General features: G+C 26.8%; 5 protein-coding genes across 5 annotated transcripts; 2 read left to right on the top strand and 3 right to left on the bottom strand.

The window, feature by feature from the left end:
• Positions 1–6,107: 6,107 nt before the first annotated feature.
• Positions 6,108–7,473, bottom strand: OCT59_004530 (uncharacterized protein). Its single transcript, XM_025333597.2, has 8 exons — positions 7,111–7,473; positions 7,020–7,031; positions 6,905–6,949; positions 6,781–6,831; positions 6,676–6,714; positions 6,556–6,606; positions 6,412–6,480; positions 6,108–6,334 (listed from the first exon to the last, which is right to left on the bottom strand). The coding sequence occupies exons 1-8, from the start codon at positions 7,409–7,411 to the stop codon at positions 6,309–6,311; spliced, it is 594 nt and encodes a 197-aa protein (XP_025178335.2). The 5' UTR covers positions 7,412–7,473; the 3' UTR covers positions 6,108–6,308.
• Positions 7,474–13,160: 5,687 nt separating this feature from the next.
• OCT59_004529 (uncharacterized protein) lies at positions 13,161–13,677 on the bottom strand (the record flags this gene model as incomplete). Its single annotated transcript, XM_066148338.1, has 3 exons — positions 13,161–13,387; positions 13,469–13,492; positions 13,641–13,677. 3 exons carry the CDS (start codon positions 13,675–13,677, stop codon positions 13,161–13,163), a joined length of 288 nt encoding a protein of 95 aa, XP_065996946.1.
• A 2,024-nt stretch (positions 13,678–15,701) lies between these two features.
• On the top strand, positions 15,702–16,670 carry OCT59_004528 (uncharacterized protein; the record flags this gene model as incomplete). The annotated part of the gene is made up of 1 exon (XM_066148335.1): positions 15,702–16,670. One exon carries the CDS (start codon positions 15,702–15,704, stop codon positions 16,668–16,670), a length of 969 nt encoding a protein of 322 aa, XP_065996945.1.
• Positions 16,671–17,842: 1,172 nt separating this feature from the next.
• On the top strand, positions 17,843–18,214 carry OCT59_004527 (uncharacterized protein; the record flags this gene model as incomplete). The annotated part of the gene is made up of 1 exon (XM_025332034.2): positions 17,843–18,214. The coding sequence occupies one exon, from the start codon at positions 17,843–17,845 to the stop codon at positions 18,212–18,214; it is 372 nt and encodes a 123-aa protein (XP_025178339.1).
• A 3,154-nt stretch (positions 18,215–21,368) lies between these two features.
• Positions 21,369–23,006, bottom strand: OCT59_004526 (uncharacterized protein; the record flags this gene model as incomplete). Its single annotated transcript, XM_025323501.2, has 5 exons — positions 21,369–21,382; positions 21,450–21,494; positions 21,560–22,427; positions 22,503–22,702; positions 22,868–23,006. The coding sequence occupies 5 exons, from the start codon at positions 23,004–23,006 to the stop codon at positions 21,369–21,371; spliced, it is 1,266 nt and encodes a 421-aa protein (XP_025178340.2).
• Between the last annotated feature and the right edge of the window lie 2,635 nt (positions 23,007–25,641).

Below are 25,641 nucleotides of genomic sequence, written 5' to 3'. Positions count from 1 at the left end.
AAGTGGCACAAATTTCATCACTCAGTTGTTCGATCTTTACCATAATTAGTTAATTCAGATTTACTATTGGTAATGTAATACGAGTGGATTTTTGACATAGCCTCTAAATTTTCTACTGATAATCGTGTCCTCCTTTTTCCAGTCATCCATCCACAAATTGACCAAACTCGCTCACAGTTAGCTGCATGAGGAGCAATAGAAAATAATTTTTTTGCAAGTAATTGTATATAAGGGGGGGTAGGTTTACACATTCTCCACCAACTAAGAGGGGTGTTTGTTTGAGAATCATATGGTAATTTGTATGGGTTCGCTTGGAGATGAAATTCACCAATTTGTGACAAAAGCGTTTCTGCAGATTGTTTTTTGGAATGTTTATATTCTCTAAGGTGAGCAGCGATATCAGGAATTTTTAACATTTGTTGCCAAATGTGTGCAGCTGCACTTTGAATTCTTCGATAATGTACATCCTTTACGCCAATACCTATTAATTTTTAAAAAAAATTTGTATTATATATTATATCAGATAAATTTAAAATTTTATATGTCAATTGTCAAGTTTCACACCTTTATATCCAGGATGAATATAATATGCTAAAAGGTATTCATCAAAGTCATATAATATAAAGCGTTCGTTAAAAATCTTTATTGCATGTTGACGAAAAATCATGTGATCATCTTCAGGTATTTTATTAATTGATTGACCAAGATATGCCAAGGAGAAATAACAATCAGCCAGTGTTGCTTTATTACTTTCAAGAGTAAGAATAGCTTCCTTAATAAGTTTCATAATATTGGCCAAATCAGAAACATCATTAAAAAATCCTCTTTTTCGATTAATAATTGTTTTAACAGCTTCACTTGTAATAACGTTAGGATTTTCATTAATAACTTCTTTAAGACAAATTTCTAATCGAGAAATTGATTCTAACATTTCATAAACTGTTGTCCATCGTGTATCCAAGTAAGTTTTTAATCCTCCACCTCCTATTTTTTTTTCTAAGATTTTTAAATTTAGTAATTCTTTGGGTCTATGAGATTTTTTAAAATAGGTAACAATTACTGTACACCATTGAATTATTCGTTTTGCAAATTCATGTTTTATTAAATCTTTCGTGATTAAGTTTAATGCATGGGCTATACATCGGACATTAATAATGTGTGGGAATTTTTCAGATATTAAATTTCGTGCAGAATGTACATTTGATCCAGCATCTGTAACAATACCAGCGAATTTCTGAACACCAATATCATTAAGAACTAATTGTATTTGTTGTACAAGAAATTCAGCTGTATGACTTTCGCCAGAAAAATCTCCAATCTTCCAAAGAAGATCTCTCCCATTACTAAGATGAATGACGAAATTCCAAAGGGATTTGCCTGATGGACTCGTCCATCCATCTAAAGCTTATTATAAAGAATATAACAAAGTTTTATTAATACAAACTTTAATTAAAAATATATTTACAATAAATAATTTACCTAATGTTAAATTATCTTCAGCATCAAGTAACTTATAACATTTTACACTAACTCGCAAAATTTCCTGTGTTAATAAAGTATCAACAATTGTTTTCCGATCTGGTGGAATATAATTTGGCCGTAGTTACTTGAGCAGTTCAATGATAAACGGGTGTTCAATTAGATGCCATGGCAAACCACAGCATACAAAAGCTTTGATAAGAACTGTATCAATAGCTTCCTTCCGTTCTTTACTTAATTCTGAGTTTTCATAAAAATTATTCAAAGTTGTTTGATCATTCTCAACTTGTGTGATTTTTCGTTTAGGATTTGTAGGATTAAAGGAAGGTATTTCACGCGTTTCTACCATATACATGACAGCTTCACGAATTGAATGGTCCACCTTTGAACAATTAATTATATGTTTTTCCATTATTGCAGTCTTTCCAGGTCGAAAAGTTTGGCCACAAGCTGAACACGTTGCAGCATAATGTCCCTTATCTACTTCATCCCCTTGTTCAAAAAATCTCCAAATAGGTTTTTTGGACGTCCACCAGAATTGGTGGACTTTATTTTTTTTGAAGTTGAAGGTGCACTATTATCACCATTATCAGACATTCTTAGAGAGTTGTAGACTTGTAGTTATAAAACGAAGACAGAGTACGAAGTTAATAAACACGAAGGAAAAAGAGATTATCAGTAATCTGTCTAGTGATCAACTGATCAATTTATATATTATAGAAAATTTGAAAAATTGGAAAATCGGGATATGTTTCGGATATCGGAAATGGTTTCGGGATTTGGTGAGAGTTTAGGTTTCGGGTCAAGTTTCGATTCGTATATACCGAAACCCGAAACTTTCAGAAATGCTTCTGGAGGTTTCGATACCCATGTTTAAACTAAATAAAGTATAATATTTAAAAGCTCACTAACTTGTACTTAATTACCCTAGTTTCCTTTTATAATAAATAAATTTTTTTGTTAACCAGTAAAAAAAAAAAAAAAATGTCAATGAATTCAATGACAATGAAAAAAACTTCTAATGCCAACTTTTTGCAAAAGCTCTTCCTGTGCCACTAAAAGTCCCTGTTAAATTGTTGCATCATTCAATATTTGCATAATTTCATTTTTTTGTTGATCATTAAAATTTCATAAAATATTGCAAAAAAATAAAAAAATTGTAAAAAAAAACGTTTCAGCGTTTTTTCCATATAAAATTATAAAAAAAATAACACAAAAACGTTTTTTCTTCATTTTTTATTTTTTTAACAAAAAATGTCAAGACTGACGTTTTTAATTAAAAAAAACCAATATTTTTTTGATTTTTAATCACAAAAATGTCAAGTCTGACGTTTTTAATTAAAAAAATCATTTTTTTTGATTTTTTAATTACAAAAACGTCAAGTCTGACGTTTTTAATTAAAAAAAAACCAATATTTTTTTGATTTTTATTTTTTAATCACAAAAATGTCAAGTCTGACGTTTTTTAATTAAAAACGTCAAGTCTGATGTTTTTAATCAAAAAAATCATTTTTTTTATTTTTTAATTACAATAACGTCAAGTCTAACGTTTTAATCAAAAAAATCATTTTTTTTTGATTTTTTAATTACAAAAACATCAAGTTTGACATTTTTAATCAAAAAAATCATTTTTTTTGATTTTTTAATTACAAAAACGTCAAGTCTGACGTTTTTTAACTAAAAAAGTCATTTTTTTGATTTTTTAATCACAAAAATGTCATGTCTGACGTTTTTTAACTAAAAAAGTCATTTTTTTGATTTTTTAATTACAAAAACGTCAAAGTCTGACGTTTTTAATTAAAAAAATCATTTTTTTTATTTTTAATCACAAAAATGTCATGTCTGACGTTTTTTAACTGAAAAAGTCATTTTTTTGATTTTTTAATTACAAAAACGTCAAGCCTGACGTTTTTTAACTAAAAAAGTCATTTTTTTGACTTTTTAATTACAAAAACGTCAAGCCTGACGTTTTTTAACTAAAAAAGTCATTTTTTTGACTTTTTAATTACAAAAACGTCAAGCCTGACGTTTTTAAACTAAAAAAGTCATTTTTTTGTTTTTTTAATTACAAAAACGTCAAGTCTGACGTTTTTAATAAAAAAATCAATTTTTTTTATATTTAATTATAAAAACGTTTGATGACCCGACCCAAAATTTTCGAGTCAATCTGACAGTATAATGATTATAACTCACTAATAATTACCAAGTTACTCTAGTTTTTTCTTAAAAAAAAAAGATGCAATGTAATTATTATTTTGTGAAAGTTTTGAATTTAGTAACAAAATTGGATTTTATTCTACAATCAATAATCTGAATTTCTTAACTAATATGTGACTCTGCTGATTAGGTCATACATATTATAATTTATTTACTATTATTTACATGATTTAAATTACTTTTTTTAAAAGGATTTCTTTTTTGTAAATCAATCAACTTTATTTTGTTATTCTGTTATCATAATGTTCAACATAATGTTTAGAAAATTTTTATTTTCTACCCTGAATAAAGTATTCAAACTGTACAAACACTTTTGAGGATATAATTTTTTTAATATATTTTTTATTCGTGAGGATATTAAATGTTGGGACAATGAGTATCGGGATTTTGAATTTTTGAGATTACGATTTGTCGGGATTGTGAGCGTCAAGGTAACGTGATTCTAATAGTCCTTGATTTTTTCGTCCTAATCTTTATTCTATTTTTCATATTCAAAATTTTTTCAATCATTAGAGCAGGATAAACATTCAAATGAATAAATAAAATTACCCATGAAATCTTGTTTAAAAATATAAATTTCTTTTAAAATAATTTTTTTCTATGATTATATCTATAAATTTTAAAATAAATCATCACAAAATTTGACGCTACATAAGTTTTATATTATTTTTTTTTTTGAAAAAAATATTACATAATTTATGGTTTAATACTATTTATTATTCAAGGGTTAATAAATATCTTTTAAATATTTTTTTTTTTTCATATTTTTAAAAATATGATAGGAAATTTTAATATTAAGTTGAAAAGAAAAAATCTTATAATAGATATTATACCAATATTGCCAAATCATAATTATATAATTTGATGCTGTCGGTCATGTGTACACGTGTTGGATATTTTCATCACTAATACAGTTCCGGTTAATGAAATTTTAATCGGATACTTTTTAACGAAAAAAAGCTTAATTTATCTTATTAATTATGTTTTATTTTCGGTCATTCCTATTCCTGCTAGCTATTCGAACGTTGATTTTATAATCTGGAACTTTTTTAATATTATTCTTTTTCGGTTATTTAAAACTGATATTTTAATGATTTTTTTTTCCAATTTTTTTTTAAAACCGAATTTTTAATATTTTCATCCCGATTTTTTTTGTCTTTTAGGCTTAGATCTAGGTTAATGATCGGATCGTCGGATCGATTGGATTAACGCTGCAGTCCTATGGTAAACGTGATTTTTTTTTTACAGTAGTGCGTCTTTTACTTATTATTTCAACTCGTAGGTTTGGATCGGTGATATAATCAAAATAAACTATTTTATTGAATTTGTATGATTTTTTTTTTAGTTAGAATAAGTAATTTTTTTTTAAATTAAAAGTAAAAAACATGTTAATATTATATAAGATCTAATTTATATAAATATAAAACAAAAATTTTTATTAATTTAAACTCATTTAATCCTGCTGCGACGCAACTAACAGGCTACAGTTAGCCATTAACTAAAGAAAATATTAATGAGATATCATTAGCAATTAAGAATTAAAGTTTGGTATCATTCTAACATAGAAAATTTTAAATATGATGTAATTTCCTTTTGTTATTATTACCTATAGTCAACGCTAAATTGAATATCAAAATCCTAACATGACATATGAGTTCAAAAAATTTTTTTTATAGAAAATCTAACTAAAAACATTTTTACCCAGAACACTGATCATGACTTAGCTTGGCTAATTAATACAAGTGCATTCTTTTTTTTACCAAAACAATAAAATTCCTATGTAATCTTTTTTTTTATGTATCGTCAGATTTTTTCTCCTTTCCATCCGATTCCCTGATTTTAGTTATATTCTTTTGGTGCAATTTTCTTTTTATATAGTACATTCGTATTTATGGTTTATTATATTCACAAAAACTAGAAATTTAAATCCAAGGAATTGTATGTGTCATTGTATTAATATACTGTGATATAGCGTAAACAAACGAAGTTTCAGATTTTGGCAAATAGGTAGAGGTTCTAACTGTGGCCTAGACGGATTTTCCAAATTTGGTCCGAATTCCGTGTGGTGGTATTGAAATCTTACATAAGAAATTTCTGGAATTATATAATGTCCCGTAATTTTTGAAACATATTTGAGTACGATAATTCAAATACACTTTACAATTTTTCGTACAGAAAGAATTCAGAAAATAACAGATATTCCAAAGAAATTTTCAAAGATAATAAGACATAGATTTTTTCTTTATTTGTCATCTCAAAACAAGTTGGTTGTGAAAATATCATAAAAAAACAAAAATAAAAATTCTAAATTAAAAATACAATAAAAAATTGCTAAAGTTCGCCAATATTTTGAGGTGTAAACTATAAAAGAAATTACAAACTTACAAAAAATAAATATTTCATTGATTTTTGTAACTTGAGAATAATAGTATAATTTCATAAAGTAATTTATTGATAAGTAATAATATGAAAGAAATTAAATTATTTAAATTACAAACTAAGAATCTTTAAAGATGTCTAATCTTTAATACTCTAGACTTAGTGTTTAAATAATTTATAACAAACTTTAAATATAATAATGTAATGTTAATGTCAATTAATTTCATCCATATCTAAATATGACATAAATATGACATCACTTTAAATAAAAAATGGAATTTAGTAATTAAAAACTTTTTTTATAATAAAACAAACTTAAACTTTTAAAATACTTACTCTCGGGAAGTTCAAATTCATCTTGTTCTTCAGAATGAAAATTTGGATTATTATATATTTCTTCTTCATCTATAAATAAAAAAATTTGGAAATGTAAAATTAAGCTAAATATACTAATTATTATAAATAATTATTTGCATATACCATCAATATTAATATGATCTCTCTTCATTTGTTGCATTATTTCTTGATAATCTGAAAATCAAAACAAAAATAGCGTTTAATATTAAACAATTAGACAAATATACCAATTATTTTACTTGCCATTTTCTAATCTTCTTTTGAATGATTTGTTACTGCTAGCTAAAATTTTAAAAATAATTAATACAAATTCATAATAAAAATAAATATTAAAATAAAATAACTTACTTATTTTTGAAGAATTATTATTCTGAGAACCCAAGTTACCAATATCATCGACTAAAAAAGCAAAATCAACTAATAAATATCTTATACTGTATTAATCATTAATATAAACTTCATAAATACTTACTATTATTAGGGATATGAAAATCATATGATTTGTTACTGTGAAATGCTAATAAAAGGAAATAATTTATCAATTAATTATTTAATAAATAAAAATTATAAAATTGTTTAATTTATACCCTGTTGTTCTTCTATAATATTAAAAAGGAAATATTTTATTAGTTATTAAACTTTTTCTTTTAATGATGTATTTAATATTATAATAAATACCTTCTGTTGCATTTCTTGGTTCAGGAAGATTTTCAAATTGATGAATTTTACTTGTAAATAACTTGCTACTGCTAGTATAATTTTCTGAACTATTCATATATAAACTATCATTTTCTTTTAATTGAACCAAATCATCTGATTTAGTTTGATAAATTAAATTAAGCTTATATATTTCTTCCATGAGTGTAACAGTATCAGGTCGCTTTAACGGATTAGCATCCCAGCATTGTATCATTAAATTTTTATATTCTATAGGAGTTCCTGGTACAATTTTTGGTCTCATACCATTAACAATATTCATTGCAAGATAATAATCATGCTCATAATTATTAAAAGGGGGTTGTCCAGATGAAATTTCCCACATAAGCATTGCAATACTATAAATATCAGATTCAAAAGTAGTTTTTTTTCCTGCAATAACTTCTGGTGCAATATAAGGAAGATTTCCATATATACTTTTTAATGGTCTATCTGCAGGTCCACAAAATCCAAGATCACTAATAATACAATGTCCACCAATTCTAAGTAATATATTTCCAGAATGCAAATCTCTATGAATTGCATTTTCATCATGAATTCGTAAAAGTGATAAAATTATTTCAGCAGCAATTTGAATTCTTTCTTTCCATGTAAGTTGATTATGATTTTGCTGTAAATATTTTCTTAAATCTATATCCAATTTATTCATTACAAGCATATAATCTCCATTTAATGGATCTTGCGTCAAACCATAACATTGAACAATCGTATCTGACCATTTATTACTTAAATTTAAATGTGAAATAGCCTATAAAATAAAGAAAATATTATAAAAATTTTTTAAATAAATAATTGTAACATTATTAGATTACAAACCTCTTCAAACCAACGTTTATTTGCACTTTCAACATTTTCTAATTTTTTGAGTATTACAACTTGGTTTCCATATCTTTTTAATTGTTGTTCTTTAGAATCCCACCCATAATAACATCCATGAATCCACTCTGCTGTATAGATTTCGGAGCATCCACCTTTTGTTAAATAATTAATATTTATTAAATTACTATATGGAATCCATTCAACTATACAATATGGTTCAGCTGTTTTCATTTGACATTCTTGTACTAAATTATCAATGTCATCATTTCCAGATGTCCAATTTGAAAATTTTGCTTTTAAACAATTTCGAACACAAAATTCACAATATAATGTAGCCAAACATTTTTGGTTACAATTTTCACAAACTCTTCTTGTTCCCTTATTTAAAACAATTTTATTACCGTCATAAATTTTATTCAATTCTCTTATTGCTTCAGATTTTTCATCTTTTGTAAGTGATTCATCAGCAAGAATTACTTGTTTTTGAAATTCTAATCGTTTGTCTATATTATCGTTATTATCGTAAATATTATAATCTACTAGTGCATCTGCTCTACGAATTGCAGCACCAATTAAATTTTCTCTAACAACAGACATAATGAAATAAATATACTGTAAAATTTTTTTAAAATAAGTTTGAAGCAGGAAAAAAAAAAAAATTTCTGGAACGGTCTCCGAAATTCTACTTATAAAGTTACATTCATAAACATTGTGTAACCCCATGATTCATTAAGTAATCCCTAGTACAAACTAATTTAGTAAATTGTAAATCTTTTTTACCAAATAAGGGTTCTATAAAATGATCAACAGTTATATGATTTTTGATTATTTTTTCTTTTTTTGAACATTTTACTAATCTATTTGTACCAGAAAGTCACACATATTTTAAAATATTTATTATAATATTCCCAACTAATTTGCTAATAAAATTTAGTCTTTTTAAGTATGTAATATTTCAGTCTTTTCATGGTCCCGGTCTTCAAAACAATGACGTAACAATAAAAAGTCAAATGATAATGTAATTTAATAATTTTTAGATTGATGATTACACTATAAAATGTCGTTGTTACAACAAATTTAAATTAACATGTTAAGAATACAATCGACCTACTTCAATCTAACCAATTGTTAAACAAATAATATTTTTTAGAAATTCATTCGTTATAATAAAATAAGGAATATTTCAATCATCATAAAAAAATTGGATTTGTATCTTATGTAAATTGTTACTTCCAAGAAAATGTATATTTATTAAAGAATTTTACGTCTTTTGTTAGTATGTAAAATAATTAATTTAAAACCTGCTAAATATAATACATTAATAATTGAGACCAAGAATATCAGTAAAACTAGAATTAATCTTGTAAATGAATTTAGAAATTAAGTAACTCAGCAAAGTATTAATATACAATGTTTATAATATAATCACCTCCATCAAGTCAAAAAAAAAAAATATTATATGAATTAGCTCATATTAATTGTGGAGTGCAAGAGATTGATAAACTTTATAACTGTTATCTCAAATAAAAGATCTGAATAATTCAATTTTTGGATTAGATTCTTTAAGAATTTTTCAAATAAGTAATTGGAACTAAACCATCGATGTTTTGATGGTAAATGTCATATCTTGTTATTTATAGCCAATTATAGGTACTATCCTAACTGTTATCAATAAAAATGGTTTATTTATAATAAAAAAAATAAGATAAAATAAAATACAAGTTCATTTTATGACATCAAGTTACAAATCGATTGTTAACATAATTTACTCATTATTAAAAATAAATTTCTTCATTTTCGTTAATTTTTAATTACTTGAAATACTTCATAATCCTCTATTGTTTTATTTTTTGGAATATCTAAATTAGGATAGTATTCTAAATAACCATCATAAGTCCAATTATTGGAATTAGGGCAACATAAATCACCAAATTGTGGTCCATACTTATTATTACAATAAATAGCCCATTCTTTTCCACTATTGATGTAAGATAACTTTGTTGTGGCATTAGAAATATTTTTCCAATCTGCAAAACTGAATAAAAAACTATCACTAGTATTTTTCCAACAATATCCATTCCAATCAAGTGGATTATAACCTCCAATTAATTTTGTTGAGTCTTTAATTTTTGCTATCCAAATAGTAGTTCCTTTATTATCACAATTTCTATGGAATGATTTATTACCAATTCCATCTCTACTTGAACGATATAATAATTTAAATTCGTAGGGAATAACTTTTTTATCGTAATATGAAGATTCTTTTCTATTGATCCATGAAGCAAAAAGGGGAATAAGATTTGGTTCAACTAAGTTTGAATCAAGCTTAAATTTTAAATTTTGCTTTCGTGAAGGTGGTATATTAGTTTTATGTTTCTTATCAGGAACAATATGAAACTCTAAAAGATCATGAATTAAGTCTTGTGGTAAGATGTCTTTATAGCAATAGACCTTGTAAAAAAATTCTGTTGGTTCAATATCATAAAATCAAATTAATGGAATAAATCTGTGTAATGATCTTTCAATTTTTATAATATCATCTTTGCTCCATTTTGTTGGATCATTCATTAAATTCTGTTGTGTGAAACACCATTTCAATAAATTATCCCAAATTTCAATTTCATCCATATTCAAATCATCCCGTTTCAATAATAATTCTAATAAAGGAACTTTTAAATTAATAAAATTATCAGAATTAAATAATATTTTGGGTTCTTCACAAATTTTTTCAAGACAAAAATTCCATAAATCTGAAAATGTTTCATGTTGGTAAAAAGTTTCAAGAATAACGGTTGGATTTTGATGTAAAAATTCAGTTTGATTTTCTATCAAATATTCTTGAATATAAGTAATCAATGAATGAATATTAAGTTCATCCACCACCATCAACAAGTTCAATACATCTGGCCCTTGTAAATTCTTTAATTCAATATTTCCACAATAAAGGAATCTAAATGTAATTTAACAAACTAATGATTAATAATTTACCCAGAATTTTTTTTTAAAAAAAGAAAAAAAACATCATAAAGGTCATTCATGTATTACCTAAGAATAATATCAAATAAATGTGGACTAATATTTTGTTTTCTGAAAATAAATTTTCCATCTTCTTTTTTAGCCCATTCATTAGAAAATGCAGTACGAAAATATTGAGACCTAGCACATAAAATATTTGAATGAGCATGAATTTCTTTAACATTTTGTTCTTCTCCTGCATAAATAATAACATCATATCCTATTTCAGTTTCAAAAAGTTTCTCGTAATCATTGGATAACTCTGCCAAAAATTTTGAAGACATTTCATTTTTTTTTATTTTTTAAAGAAAAAAAAAATAAAGTCAAACGAAAAGTGCAAATTTGAATATTTATATATAAAATGTTGTGTAAATATAAACAATCACTTATATGGGAATGATTTTCTCTGTGTTGCAGAGATAATGCATCGGCTGACATTTAATTTGGCCGGAATTTGTGAATAATTAATATTTTGTTGTGAAATTTGTCTTAATGCGCAGCAACTACATGTAACCTAATGCTTTTCTATAGTAACTGCGTATAGACTAAGCAGTGTTATCACATGGTTTGTCCAGTCCACTGGACTGTTCAGGTCCAGTCCATTTGGAACAATTTGAACAATTAATTGGACGTTCAATATCAGATGATCTGGTCACATGTTTACAGTCAAACCTTTATATAACGATATGTCGGGACATATATGAAATTTTTAGAAAATATCGTTATATCAAAGTTATACCGATATTTATATGTCCTCACATATAGTGGGAAAATAAAATTTTATCGGTATATCAAGTTTTTAATAGTATATCGGTATATCGAATATCGGTATATCGAGGTTAGACTGTATAGCTTAATTATAGCTTAACCAATTATAATTATACACGTCTATCTTTTTTACAATAAAACTTTCAGAAAAGAAGGTTCTTTACCATGTCTCGCTGTCATAGATTAACACCTTATATAGAAGTTCTTTCTTAAATGGCAAATAAATACAATCATTTAGCAATTTGCTTATCATGTATTGAATTTAACGATCGTGTTTATGTAAGCTATAACTTCTTTTCATAATATGTATAAATGTAATAACGATCCAATATTTATTGAGTCTAATAATAATGAAGATTCACAAACTATTGATCGAATATTAAATTTGTGGATCAAGAAAACATCCACAACAAGATCCGGAGGCAAAATGGAAGTTAGCCGATTTATTTGTAGAAGAATTGGGTCCCCCTTCTTATATTAATACTTTGTAATTTTAATAATTTTAATTATCAATACTGTAAATAATTAATATTAAATAAATATGATAAAGATTTATTTTGTAAAAAAATGTGAAGTAAAATTACATTTGTTCTATGATAGCGTAATATAATATTTTTCATATTATTAAATTAAGAGATTTTAGCCAGTCCAATCTGGTCCAGTCCAGTTCCAGTCCAGCAAACCCTGGATTAGTCCAGTGACAACACTGAGACTAAGGCATTTCGAATTCTTTACACTAGATATACTATTACTTTATTATTATCTTGTTAATATTTTGTTGCATAATATATATTTCCTTATTAAAAGTAGTTGTTAATTGGACAATAATTAATAATTTAGCATCACATTAAATTTTAAATTATTGCCCAATTAAGCTGGCCAAAAATCATTTTAAATAAGGGTGTTGGACATTCAGGGTTGACTCTGTCAACACGCAGGTTTTTTCGATCCATAGTTTTGCGACTCCGGTCTAATGAATTCTGGTAAATCCCTATTGTATGTCGTAAATAATCTGAAATTTGCTCTAAAGGAATAGGATTGCGCGAGTGATATAAAAGCCGTTGATATACCCTATTTATTAAGCTTATCGTTAGTTTATCTGTAATGTATTTATAATCGAGATTAAATATGAAGGTCAGGTATTTTGCGCGCAAAATTTTAGCATGCAAAAAAGAAATTTCAAATATTAATGAGAAAAAGAGATAAACTTTATTGAATTTTCAGATAAATGCCTTCCGGCTAAGAAATGTAAAAAGAAATGGTTAGGAAGATAGCGTTTTAAATAAATGATGCACAAAGAGTCATAAACGCTCTAAGAGGGAGGGAGTACTCGAATACTAGACCATAAATGAGTGTCCCAGCATCATTTTTATTTCACACTACTAACTAATTTCTTATTTCCTTCCTTTTCAATCCATTTCTTCGATTTTAACCATTGTAGTCTCTCGTGGAATTTTCTGATGTCGATAGAAACTACCTAGCGTGCTAGGACTAAGTTTGGTTTCGTTTGAAACGTTTACATTCGGGAACGACTTTTTTTTTTCTCCTCTGGTTAAGAAGAGCTGTAACCTAAATCCAATGGATTTCAATCTCTTCAGAGTATTCAGAATATTAGAAGAAAATCGGTTTGATCTGTCTATAAAGAAATGAGGCGCAAATAAGTACATATGCATTGAATTCTAGTCACGTGTGTACGACATCATTTTTAATATCCTACCTTGAGAAATCGTCGATTTTTTATCTTAGATTATGCGAAAGTGTTAGAACTTTTTTTCTCCCAGAAATAAAAAATAAAAATATAGGACATTTCGCTAGAAATAGCCTTTTTTTTTACGATCGTACGGCAAAAATATAAATCCATATACACTAGCATAAATGGAAAATAGAACCTACTCGAAAATATAGACCTGGAATAATTAACCGCATGAAAATGATATCAAAAAGAAAGTATTAATAGACCACATTCCCATAACCCATATCCTCACAACATGTTTCAAGCAATGAATAAAAATAATATTTTTTTTCGTAAATGCTTGGCCGTGAGGCTTTACGCAAGAGAAAGTTTTTTATTTAATAAAAATTTATTGAAGTATTCGTTAGGTAGCTTTGCTTTGATGTAGGTACAGTATATGATAAGTTACAATATAAAACTCTCATTCCTATTCACTTATTATATTTGTGTCTAAAGAATGATGCCCGGAGGCTAAAAGAAGAACTATTATATAAGAAGATAGGATTTCTTTTCGTTCGTGGCGCAGTTCTATATAAAAAACCTTCGTTGACTTTCATTTGGCAGGGTATTTATAAAAATTTCAGATTTCCGCAGGCAGTTCCACATGATTATTTTTGCTGAGCATTGGCGTAAACTTTACCTAAATCTATTTTAATAAAAGTATGAAAAAACTGATTATCCTTGCATTGCTAACTCCCTCATCAATAATAAAAGTATATTAGCCAGCATGAAATTAAGACAAGGAATCGTGCGCAGTAACAGTATTGATGTATGGCATGAGCATGTGATTTGACTATGCCAATTTATCATGTGAAAATGTATACCCGCACTCCTGCAGAGTATTTATTTTAATAAAGAAAAAGATGTGTTGTCTTTGGCCCTATTATTATTTTTTTTTTTGCTCGAAAGCTTATGCTAGACCTTTTTTCGAATAATTATGAGAAAAAAGCGGGATAAACGGTATATTTTTTTACCATTTCACAAGCCGGAGACTAAAAAAGGTAAGAATAAGGATGATCGTTAACACATGCATCTCCTGAAATTGGGGGAAATAGATACATAAGTTTACTAGTAAATAAAAAGTAAATATTATCACTTTATTTAGTTAAAAGGAGTTAATGTTAATGATTTTATAAAAGTGGTTAAATTTATCCGGTTCGGAAAAATGAATAAATAGTCACGTGATTCATATTGTGTTCACCACAATTGAATCCGATGACCTAAAAAAAAAGAAAAAGATTCGAAACCAACGAAATAACGAGAACGACGAATTTTGTATTTTATGTCTCTATAATTCTAAGTTATTATAAAAATATCCCAAATGGTTATCTCTTTTATGTAATAACTCGTTATTTTCAAATTTATCCAGTTTTATGGAAGTAAGAACTTTTTCCATCTCATGCACCTTCGCCTTCATTTTTCTAATCTCATGGCGCAACTGATTATTATCCTTAATTCGAATAAGCACATGCCTATGACATTAACTTTAAATTTATTGGTAAAAAAAACAAGCTGTACGCGAAAGAGGTAAAATAAAGTTTTAGATAGGTTATAAATTTCTAGTGAAGTTTATTTGCGTTCAAAAAACTTAAGTAATATTTTCGGATATAGCTCTTTGGGTAAAAAAATTTTTTTCTTTAGTATTTTGAATAAAGTTGGTGCTCGAATGGGTAATGATCAAGCATGGTGCAATTGTAACCCCGATAATCATCTTATTAGGCTGTGGTTTTTGTGTTAGAATCTAGGAAACTATGATTATCATTTCAAATTTCAAATCTAAATGTTTACATGTGAAATTTTCTTCAAATGGCCATATATAGTAAATAATACAATGCATTCATTAGGTTTCCTTATTTGATAATAATATCCGATTAGTTAAATAAAAATCTAATATAAGGCATAGTAGCTGAAAAGGGTATTTCTTTCAAAGTGCGAGAAATTTGAAAATTTTCTTTGGGAAAAATATGCGATATTTATACAATTTTGGTTAACCCGTACTTTCGTGAATGTCGATTCCCATGGAAGTATGGGAAGTTAGCTAAAACCGGTTAATCTCATGAAAGGTCTATGCAACAACAATTTTTCATATATAATAGCATAGTTGTATTTTCATTAACGCCATTTCTACTACTTTTTCACGAGCGCCAAACCAGCTTATGACAGCTCTATATCAGAAATTAATAAACCATTTCAACTAACCTCTATTTCCACCACTGCAATGAAGCCGATCTGTGATTTAATTAAGGAAAATAAGCAACTCCATTTGGATGAAAAAATTTGTTGTGGAGATGATGATTGTTTAAATGTTCAAACTAAATGTTTTGAACCTGATAGCTTAGTTGCGTGTCATGAAATGAGTAGAATAGATGCTTGTGAAAGACGCCATAGAAAGAATTTAAATTATGAAAATAATAACGGAGTTAAAGCATTATGTATAAAAGAAAATTCAGACAAGCATCTTTGCATATCAGCTGATTCAGTAGATGATCCGAATAGAAATGCTGAATTTAATTGGGTAGTTAATCGTCCATCTGTTAATGGTCTTAGTAATACTGAGTTAGAGTCTTCTTGTGATGTCTGTGTTTGTTGTAAAGGTAATAAATGTTCTCGGATATTTGGTCCAGATACGAGTTGTGATGCTGGTTGTCCCATCCATAATTTAACCATGCTTAATCAAAAATGTTTACTTATCTTTGAAGAAGGACCAATTGAAAGTATAAAAGTGGGTGAATGTTCTGACATGTTTACGAAAGGTAGTTGTCAGTTTTACAATCTTAGCACCGGTAGTCCATTGAACGAGACAATAAATTTCAACCCTACAGTATGTGATTTTACTGAACCACCTCCCCTAGACTATGGAGATAAGATTGCACTTGGCACTGGTGTTGGTCTTGGAGCTCCCGGATTCATTTTAACAGTAATTACCGCCTACTTAACTTGGAGACAATATAAATTAGGTAAAAATCAATATAAATTGGAAGAAAAAAGAAAAAAGGAGTTAGAAATGAGAAATAGTCATTCAGAAATGGGGTTGAACAATTTGCAATCACAAGACCAGGAAAATCAGAGCCTAATAGATAATGTAGAGGCAGAAAGTCAAGCCGATAATAGTAATAATAGTCATATTCAACTTTTACCTGAACAAAATGAACAAATAAATGAAGAGGATGAAGTTCAAGAACCCTAAATCCAACATCCTTCCTAAATAAATACTCCTAATTAATTTGAACTATATTTTTGGTATTGGAATAGCAACAGTAATTTTCCGAAGCGGAGAGGATGCGTTTGATCAAAGAGTTTCGTATAAAACCGAAAACCATACAATGTTCGTCTGTCCGTACGTGTCCATGCGCGTGCGAGTGCTAATAAAATTATTTAAGGTGTATTTTTTATTTACTGTTATAATTAAACTTTGTTACTTTTTTTCCAATAATAGATAATATATAAATCGTATAATTCTATATTAATGCAGAAAAAAGTTATTTAGTTATTCACCTAAATTTTTTTAAAGTTTAAAATTTTGGTACATGAGTCATTGGGTGTAAAGTCAGTATAGTTTAACAAAACTATATGGTCTTACAATAATAAATTTTATTATCGAATTTTTTTTCGTATTAAGCTAGCCATTAATCTAGAAGTCTCTTACTAAATAGACGTGCATATTTTTCCATCTTATCTTTCTTATTAATCTCATTCTAAATTCTGCTAAAGTGTTTTAAATAATCATCTCTTTCATGAACTTTTCTTTTCTTTAAATAAAAATATTTTTTTACCATGATAAATTAGTATATTTGACCACAGCTGTAGGGAAAATATGAAATTTTCAGAAAAATGAGGTATTTAAAGTTATAATGCACTCATTTAAGTTTTTTGGAATTACCTAAATACAAATAGGTTTCAAGTTATTAAAATTTTAAAGACTTCGCTCGACGCTCGGTCATTTTATTTGAAAATGTTGAATTTTTATATTTCTATATAACTTAAAACTATATTGTAATACAATCCCCAGTCTGGTACTGTAGATCACTACATAATCTAACTCCGGCCCAATTCTATATAGTAAATTTGAAACATGTTTTTTTCTTTATTATAAGTTCTAACGCTATAAATCAATATAAATCGATAAAATTAATAAAAACATCATTTTGCTAATAATTATGCCTGGACAAACTATTAAAACCATTATAGACAAGGTTTTTAATAAATCCGTCAATCTTCGTCCCAGATATGATTTGGACTATGTAAAAAATTATCAAGGAAAATGTGGTTATTATGACTATAATCAGATTGTAAAATAAACAAAATAGAAAAACAATACAATGATTTATCTATTATTAGACCTCATAAAACACCGCAGCAATGGGCTGTTCGAGTGTTCGTAGAGGTGCTTTACAGCAGGAGCTACTTTCTAAGAAAGAATATAGCATTTACCATGTACACTGTCTCTTCTCTTCATTTGGGCAAGGAATAACTAAGACGTACTATATTAACACTGAGTTAAAAGTTGATCATTATAGCTATTGTAGGCCTAGTGTTCATAAAAGTCAAATGGCTATCTGCTTCAAATGCTGGAAATTTGTAAAGATTATTACTGAAGTAAAGCCAAGAAAGGTATATTATAGTGGATGGGACAGATGGGGCTATGAGGTTAAGTCCAGAGATTTTATGAAGAATCATTGGAATTGCTCATGCACTAAAGCTTATGCGGGGAATTTTTCAAGAGTTTCTTAGCATTTTTTTCCAGAATCTAGGCTTCAGCAAATTTTTGGCCAATCTCTAGGCGGAAATTTTTGCTAGAAATTAAATCTATATTACTCACCTGAAATGGGTCGCGTTTAACTTACTGACAATTACTTCACTGACAAACGTTTCACCGACAAACATTTCACCGACAGGGTTATTTCACCGACAAACGTTTCACCGACAAACGTTTCACTGACAGGGTTATTTTACTGACAAACGTTTCACCGACCTATATATATAATTAAATATAAAAATTTTATAAATATTTTTACATATATCTTTATATGAAATAGGGAATTTTTTTGTTAGTAACAAGTATTTCTTTGTTAGATTTAATAAATAAAAAAAACTACTACTATAGATTTCCTTAGGGGAATAGCACATACTTTTAACAATAGTTTATTTTTTTTAATAAATGTATTAATGTTTTGTTGTGATAACAAAAACTAAAAAGTTTATATATATTGTTAGTAACGCGCATTTCTTTTATTATTTTAATTAACATATAAAAAAATAAAAAAAAATACAATAGATATAACTATATGTTATTCTATCTACTAACCGTCTAAGATGGAAGTATCAATATTTATTAGATCTAAACTAAATATCCAAAAAAGTTTTATAATAAAATATTTCATATTCAATATTTATTTTTATGTCAGTGAAATGATCGTCAGTGAAATGAACCAGACCCATTTTTTCAAAGGTTATATATTATTAGAAAATAGTTTAAAATAAAAATTATTTTATTCGGATAATTAGAGTTAGACATTTATTCAAAAGAAGAAACTATGGGATTTTATCGTTGCTTTATATCCTACGAAGTGGCGCAGTTTGCAATGAAGGATGTTATCGCCCAGAAGGGTACAAGGTTCATTGGAATTCTCCTAGACGAGTTCCCTGTATTGATTGTGGTAAGTTGACTTTCTCTGCATATAATGCTTCAAAAAACATGCAGCAAGTATCGTTTTTGAGAATTTTATTTTCAAAAATTCAGGCGAGCATCACTATGCTCCAACCTTAACCAAAGCTTTAATAAAGTCAGAAAGTTCCGTGAACATAATATATGCACATGATTTTTTTTACATACTTTGTTCCGCAACCTTTGGTTGTTCCGCAACATACAGTACATTGGTAAATGGTAATTCCTATTTATTTCATGATTTGTTTACCAGTTGCTCCGCGCCCTTCAGTCACTGGTATTAAGTGAAATTTCAAAAAATATGTATAAACATTTTTGAAGATTAGTTAAAATACACGGAGAAGCCGCAATATCTTATGTTATTTTAATCGTCAAAATAATATGAAATAATAAAGAGCACAAACAATTTATAAAAATTATAAAAAATTAAAAAGTTGTAAAATGCGAAGTCATTATATTAATTCATAAAATCAGTTAAATCTCTGGACTTTTTGTTAAGTTGCACAAAGTGCAGGTAAATTTATTATAAGATACTACAACTAAATGAATATAGCATAGGGTTGGATCGGTCCGGTCCAGTCCGGTCCGGTCCCAAAAAGACCGGTCTTTCAACCTGGACCGGACCGATTTAAATTTAAAAATGATTTTAAGACCTCTAAATTATGCTAAAACATTAAAGAACGTTGTGAAACGTTTTTTAACATGTAATTTAACAAATAAAAAACGTTTCGCAACGTTTTTTAATTATTTTAATAGAAAACGTTGCGAAAACGTTTTTTATTAATAAGTTCATAAAAAAAAAAAACGTTTTTCGCAAACGTTTTTAATTATTTTAACAAATAACGTTGCGAAAACGTTTTTATTAAGTAATTTACGTTTTGCAACGTTTTTTATTAAGCAATTTAATAAAAAAAACGTTTTCGCACGTTTTTTCAATTATTTTATTAATAGAAAACGTTGCAAAAACGTTTTTTATTAATAATTTCACAAAAAAAAAGTTTCGCACGTTTTTTTTAATAAAAAACGTTGCGAAAACGTTAAAAATTGAACCGATAATCGGTTTTGGCAAAAACCGTGCCCTAGAAATAGATGAGCACAAAAATTTGGCTCATTTTTATTGGATATTAATAATATGAGATCGGTCCCCGGTCCGGACCGGTCCTCAGATCCCGGACCGAAGACTGTGAAGACCGGTCCCAAGACCGACGCAGGACCGGTCTTTGCTAGGACTGATCCAACCCTAATATAGCATGATATATTTAAAATTTATACTTTAATACTTTTATAAAGCTTTTTTTTTTTTTTTTTTATGAAATAAAATACAATAATTTTTTCGAATTTGACTTTGAAAATTTGAATATCTTAATTGCAATATTCATCTTTTATTAATTTTAAAATTTCATCTATAATAGAAATTCTATATTAATTTATTATTTTGGATTAACAATATTACATTTAAAATATATGTAATAGCTGTTTTATAATTTATATTCGATGTATATTTATATTTCTAACGGTTGAAATTTTTTTAAAAAAATAATAATAAGTACTTTAATTAAATAATATGCGGTCAACATATTCATTATATTCGTTTTACAACTATTCCTGTATTTCACATATTTCACATTGATTATCCGTTCTTTAACTTTTTATAGCATCAGGTGAAAGAACAAAGTAAAAATAAAAATGCTAAATTTTTGAGAATGATTTAATATTACCCTCAAAATGTTTTAACCACTTTTCGTCTTTGCAAAGAATAATTACAAAGAATAATTTTTTATTTCACATTTTTAATTACTGCACCCATTTTTAACATTAATCTAACGCAAAAGTATCATATCTAATATAGTATCGGTACATTTTATCAAGTCATATTAAATATTTAAACTTCTAGTGGATGTATTTTACTTAGTTATTTATTTGTAATAAGGTATTAATGAAAAGTGATTTTTATAGTAAACCTAGTTCCGTATTTATTAGCTACAATACTTATTTATTTATTTATAAATAAAAAAATAACTTTAAATTTGCTACAATATTAACCTTTAATTTTTTCAGACATGAATAATTGACAAATATGAACCTTACTACATTTTTATCAAATGTCCTAGAGTAACATTATCCTTGATCTCTCATCAAGTTCACAATAAAAATAAAAAAATAAAAAATAAATTGGATAAATTATAGGTATTTTATTTTTAAATATTATCGTTAATAAGTTTAATTTCTTTCATCTATAATAAAAAAAATAGTTTAATTAAAATTTAATAGATCAAAAAAATCACATGCAAAAGTAATTACCTTTAGAATTAATATCAATTTTAGTAAAATCCATTTTTAGAGAATCTGTAAAATAAAAGAATAATTATTATTCTGAATGAATTTAAATAATTATTTTGAAATAAAATTACCTGAATATTCTAAATCATTGTTGTCTGCATTTTTTGGTTCTGGAAGATTTTTAAAATCTAAAAGTCTACTTGTGTAAACTGCTTGAGGATGTGTTATATATGAGAGTGTACTAGTAAATGATAATGGTGATTGAACTGTTGAAAATGACTTTCTATTAAATTTATCTGCTTCTTTAACTTGCCTATAGATTATAGAATTCACTCTATTGTAAGTAACATCAGAAGCTAAACCAAAAATTAACTTATGTAATTTATCTGCATTAGGTCGTTTTAAAGGATCTGCATCCCAACATTGATTAATAATGTCAAAAATTAATTGTGGAACTTTATAATTAGATTTTGGCCTCAACCCCTGACAAATTTTCATTGCTAAGAATTCATCATGAGCTATATCATAATAAGGAGGAAACCCTATACAAATTTCATATGCAATGATTCCAAATCCATAAATATCACTTTTTTGAGTATATTCCTTTCCTCTTAAAACTTCTGGAGCCACATAAGGTAGTACTCCATATATTTTCTTATTATTACTCCGAGAATGTTCTATATTAGCTGGTTGACATAATCCCAAATCAGTAATATAAGCACTATCATAAAAATCACTTAATATATTCCCACAATGAAAATCATGATGAATTAATCCTTTATTATGAATATCTATAAGACCAAGTGCAATGCGACATAAATTACTCAACTTTTGCATCCAACTATATGAAATGAAGTTGTCATTTAAATGTTGTCTCATACTACCTCTTATTAATCGCATCACCATCATAAAATTATTTGTTTTTGGATCTTTGGTAATACCAAAACAACGAACTACAAATTCACGTGCAGATTCATATACTAAAATATTTGATTCAATCTTAAAAAAAAATTATAGTTAGTTTAACATTTATAAAAGCTAATGAAGATTTATAAGAAAATATCAATATCTCACTTCTTTTAAAAAATCTGCTGTGATATCTTGTGAGTTATGTAAGCACTTTAAAGCAACTTTTGTTTTACCATTTCTTTCCAATTGTTTATTGTCATGATTAATTTTCCAAGGACCATCTTTCCAAACTGCTTTAAAAGTAGTTCCAAATCCCCCTTTTGCTAAATATACAACATCTTCAAATTTATCATATTCAATCCACTCTATGATTTGAGTAAAATTTTTAGCATTTAATTGTGCTTTTTGAATAAATTTATCAATGTCATGATTTCCACTTGTCCAATTTTTGAAATTTTGTTTAAATTGTGAATTACATAACCGACAATAAACATTTCCAGTTCTAGGCTGATTACAAATTCTACATAAACCATATTTTTTATAATGTTCTTTTAATTCTTCGTCTGTTATTAGTTTATCAATTAACGATTTTTGTTTTTCAGTCAATTTCAAATATTTAAAGTCTTTTATTTGTTCAAATACATCATCACTTAATTTAATTTCATCCATTTTAATAAATAATTTTTAAACAAAAATATGTTATTAATTCGTATGTAAAAATTATTAAAAAATAATAAAGGAAAAGAAAAAAAATGAAAAAAAAGTGGTGAAACGTTGCAATAATTTTAAGATCAGCGACGAAATTATCAAAAAAAGACTAGTTAAAATACACAAGGGAAAAACAATTATCTTGATCGGCAATTGAATTTAAAATAATCCATATATACAGTATATGTAATAATATTTATATAATTTTATTGTGTATAGGCTCTTACTAAGAACATTATAGCGTCAAGTGAGATCAAAAAATAACCAGATGCAACTAAACAACAACTAGAGGCCTCATCGAAAAATGATAAGAAAGTAAAGGTATTACAACAATTCCTCCAAATTTTTATTTAAATTCCCTAATAAGAAAGATTAAATTTTAATAAACGATTAATTTAGGCTAAACCTTTACAAATGTTAATTACTACTTTGATATAATATCGGTAATGATGTATTCATATGAAAAATTTTGGTCATCAAAATTTAACTCAAACAAAAATTGTTAAATAACAATAAATGAAGAATTTGAATATTATTAAATGTTGTTAAGTCCAAGCCCGCCGCCGATGGGGTCAATCCTGCTTGACTTGATGTTCCGAAGTCGTCCGGTTCAGTTCGGCTTGAGGGAATCCAAGTTGCGTTCGGTCTGACTTTGAAAGTGACAAGCCGATGGGGTCAATGGGCCAATGGAGTCAATGGAACTAATGTTAGATTTCGATCTAATTTTCATAACAAAAATTGAAGAAACGTAAGTATTCCTATTTTTCCTCATAGAACTAGTATGGTAGCATATGGATCGAAAAAATATAAGCATCCACATTCGAGTTGTTCTGCAACCACTCATGTTCCTACTTATATTTTTCTCCTAGCAAGTGCTACCGTTATGGAATGCTAGATGGGAGGTTTTTCGAATAAGGTATGCTTTCAGATATTGCCTCATATATGCATGCTCCTGATTATATTATATGCGAAAATTTATGATACCCAGGATGAAATTAAATGGGTTTCGGATTTGTTTGTGCCAAAGTGAAATTTTATTTTTATTAATAGGAAGCAAATATTTTCAGAGCGAATAACAATCAAGAAGACAAATTTATTTTCTTAAAATTACAAATATACAGTAATTACATTAAGTTTATGCTATATGAAAAATTTTTTGATACCCATCTGGGACCATTTGGACGAAATGTTTCAAAAAGCCCGTTTTGTATCTATTTACTTATAAAATATTATTTACTGCGATAGAAAATTAAACGTAACGCATAATAATCTAAATTATTATGGGAAAATTTTGATGGAAATCTGATATCCCAATTTTTTAAAGGTAATAGAATAAAAGAAATAAATTGATATTTAAAAAAAGATTATGCTTTACGATGATGCTTTGCGATATATCGCATGATTATTTAAACCCAATATACAGTGAATGAAGTTCAAACGATGCATTGCTTCACTCTCGCGATAATCTAAATAAATTCCGAATAAGAATATAAAGAATATAAGAATTGACTCACTATGATAAATTTTATTTAAGGGAAAAGACCCGACTGTGAATATTAAAGATTTGATATTATTGTTGTCATGAATATTAACACCGTAAAAAAAAGTTGTCCTCGAATTATTAGTAGTTATTTGCGGTGCAGTTATTTGACCATGTTGGAGTATGTATATAATTTGCTAAAGTTGTAAAATGACCTTATGAGATGTCGTTAAGCGAATATTTCAAATTATGTTCGTTTGCTAAATTTATTATACGTTGATCACATATTTGTAATCGATTTTCGTGTACTACTACGTTGTACTACTACGTCACGTTTCATTAGACATTTTCCTTGCATATATATATACCGTTTCTTATGCATGTTGCAGTATTGATATTATTATTAAGAAAAACTGACAGATATTAAGATTGATAAAAAATCATTCAAACTTGAAAGAATTGAAGTTTTGTTCATTCATTCTTAAAAGATCAAGATTATCTGTCATTTAACGGGGCAATCTAAATTTGTTTATCGTCTTTTTTTAAGGGACGTAAAGATTTTGTAGGTACCATTTTATAAATGAAAGATTATGTTACAATATATATATATATATTTTTTTAGTATCAGGTATGTATTAAATTAAGTGATTAATAAAATCACCTAAATAAACTTTAATATAAATTTAAATTTGATTTAAAATGATTAAAAACGGGAAATTTAAAAAAGTAATTAAAATTTAATTATCTTATACTGATATATATTAATAATAATTTCTTGTTCATAGATGATAACTTTTTATGATTTACATTAGGTAAATATATTACATTCAAAACAACTGTAATAAGTGTAATAAGTGTGTAACATACGTTGATTATAAAAACCCCATTAACCCCAACGTATTAAATTCACCCCGCCCCAACAAAAAAAAAACATAATATAAATTGGTAAATTTTCGGATATAATAATTAGACAAAATATACAAATTTAGCAAATAACGTACTTATATAATTATCATTAATCTTAAAAAAAATTATAATAAAAATTCATATACAAAAAAAAAATGAATGATATTTAGGAAACAATAATTTAAATTATGATAAAATTTACGCCAAAAC

This window comes from Rhizophagus irregularis, chromosome 12 (genome assembly GCF_026210795.1).
Source record: "Rhizophagus irregularis chromosome 12, complete sequence".
NCBI lineage: Eukaryota > Fungi > Glomeromycota > Glomeromycetes > Glomerales > Glomeraceae > Rhizophagus > Rhizophagus irregularis.
This window is presented reverse-complemented; position numbering and strand designations above follow the sequence as displayed.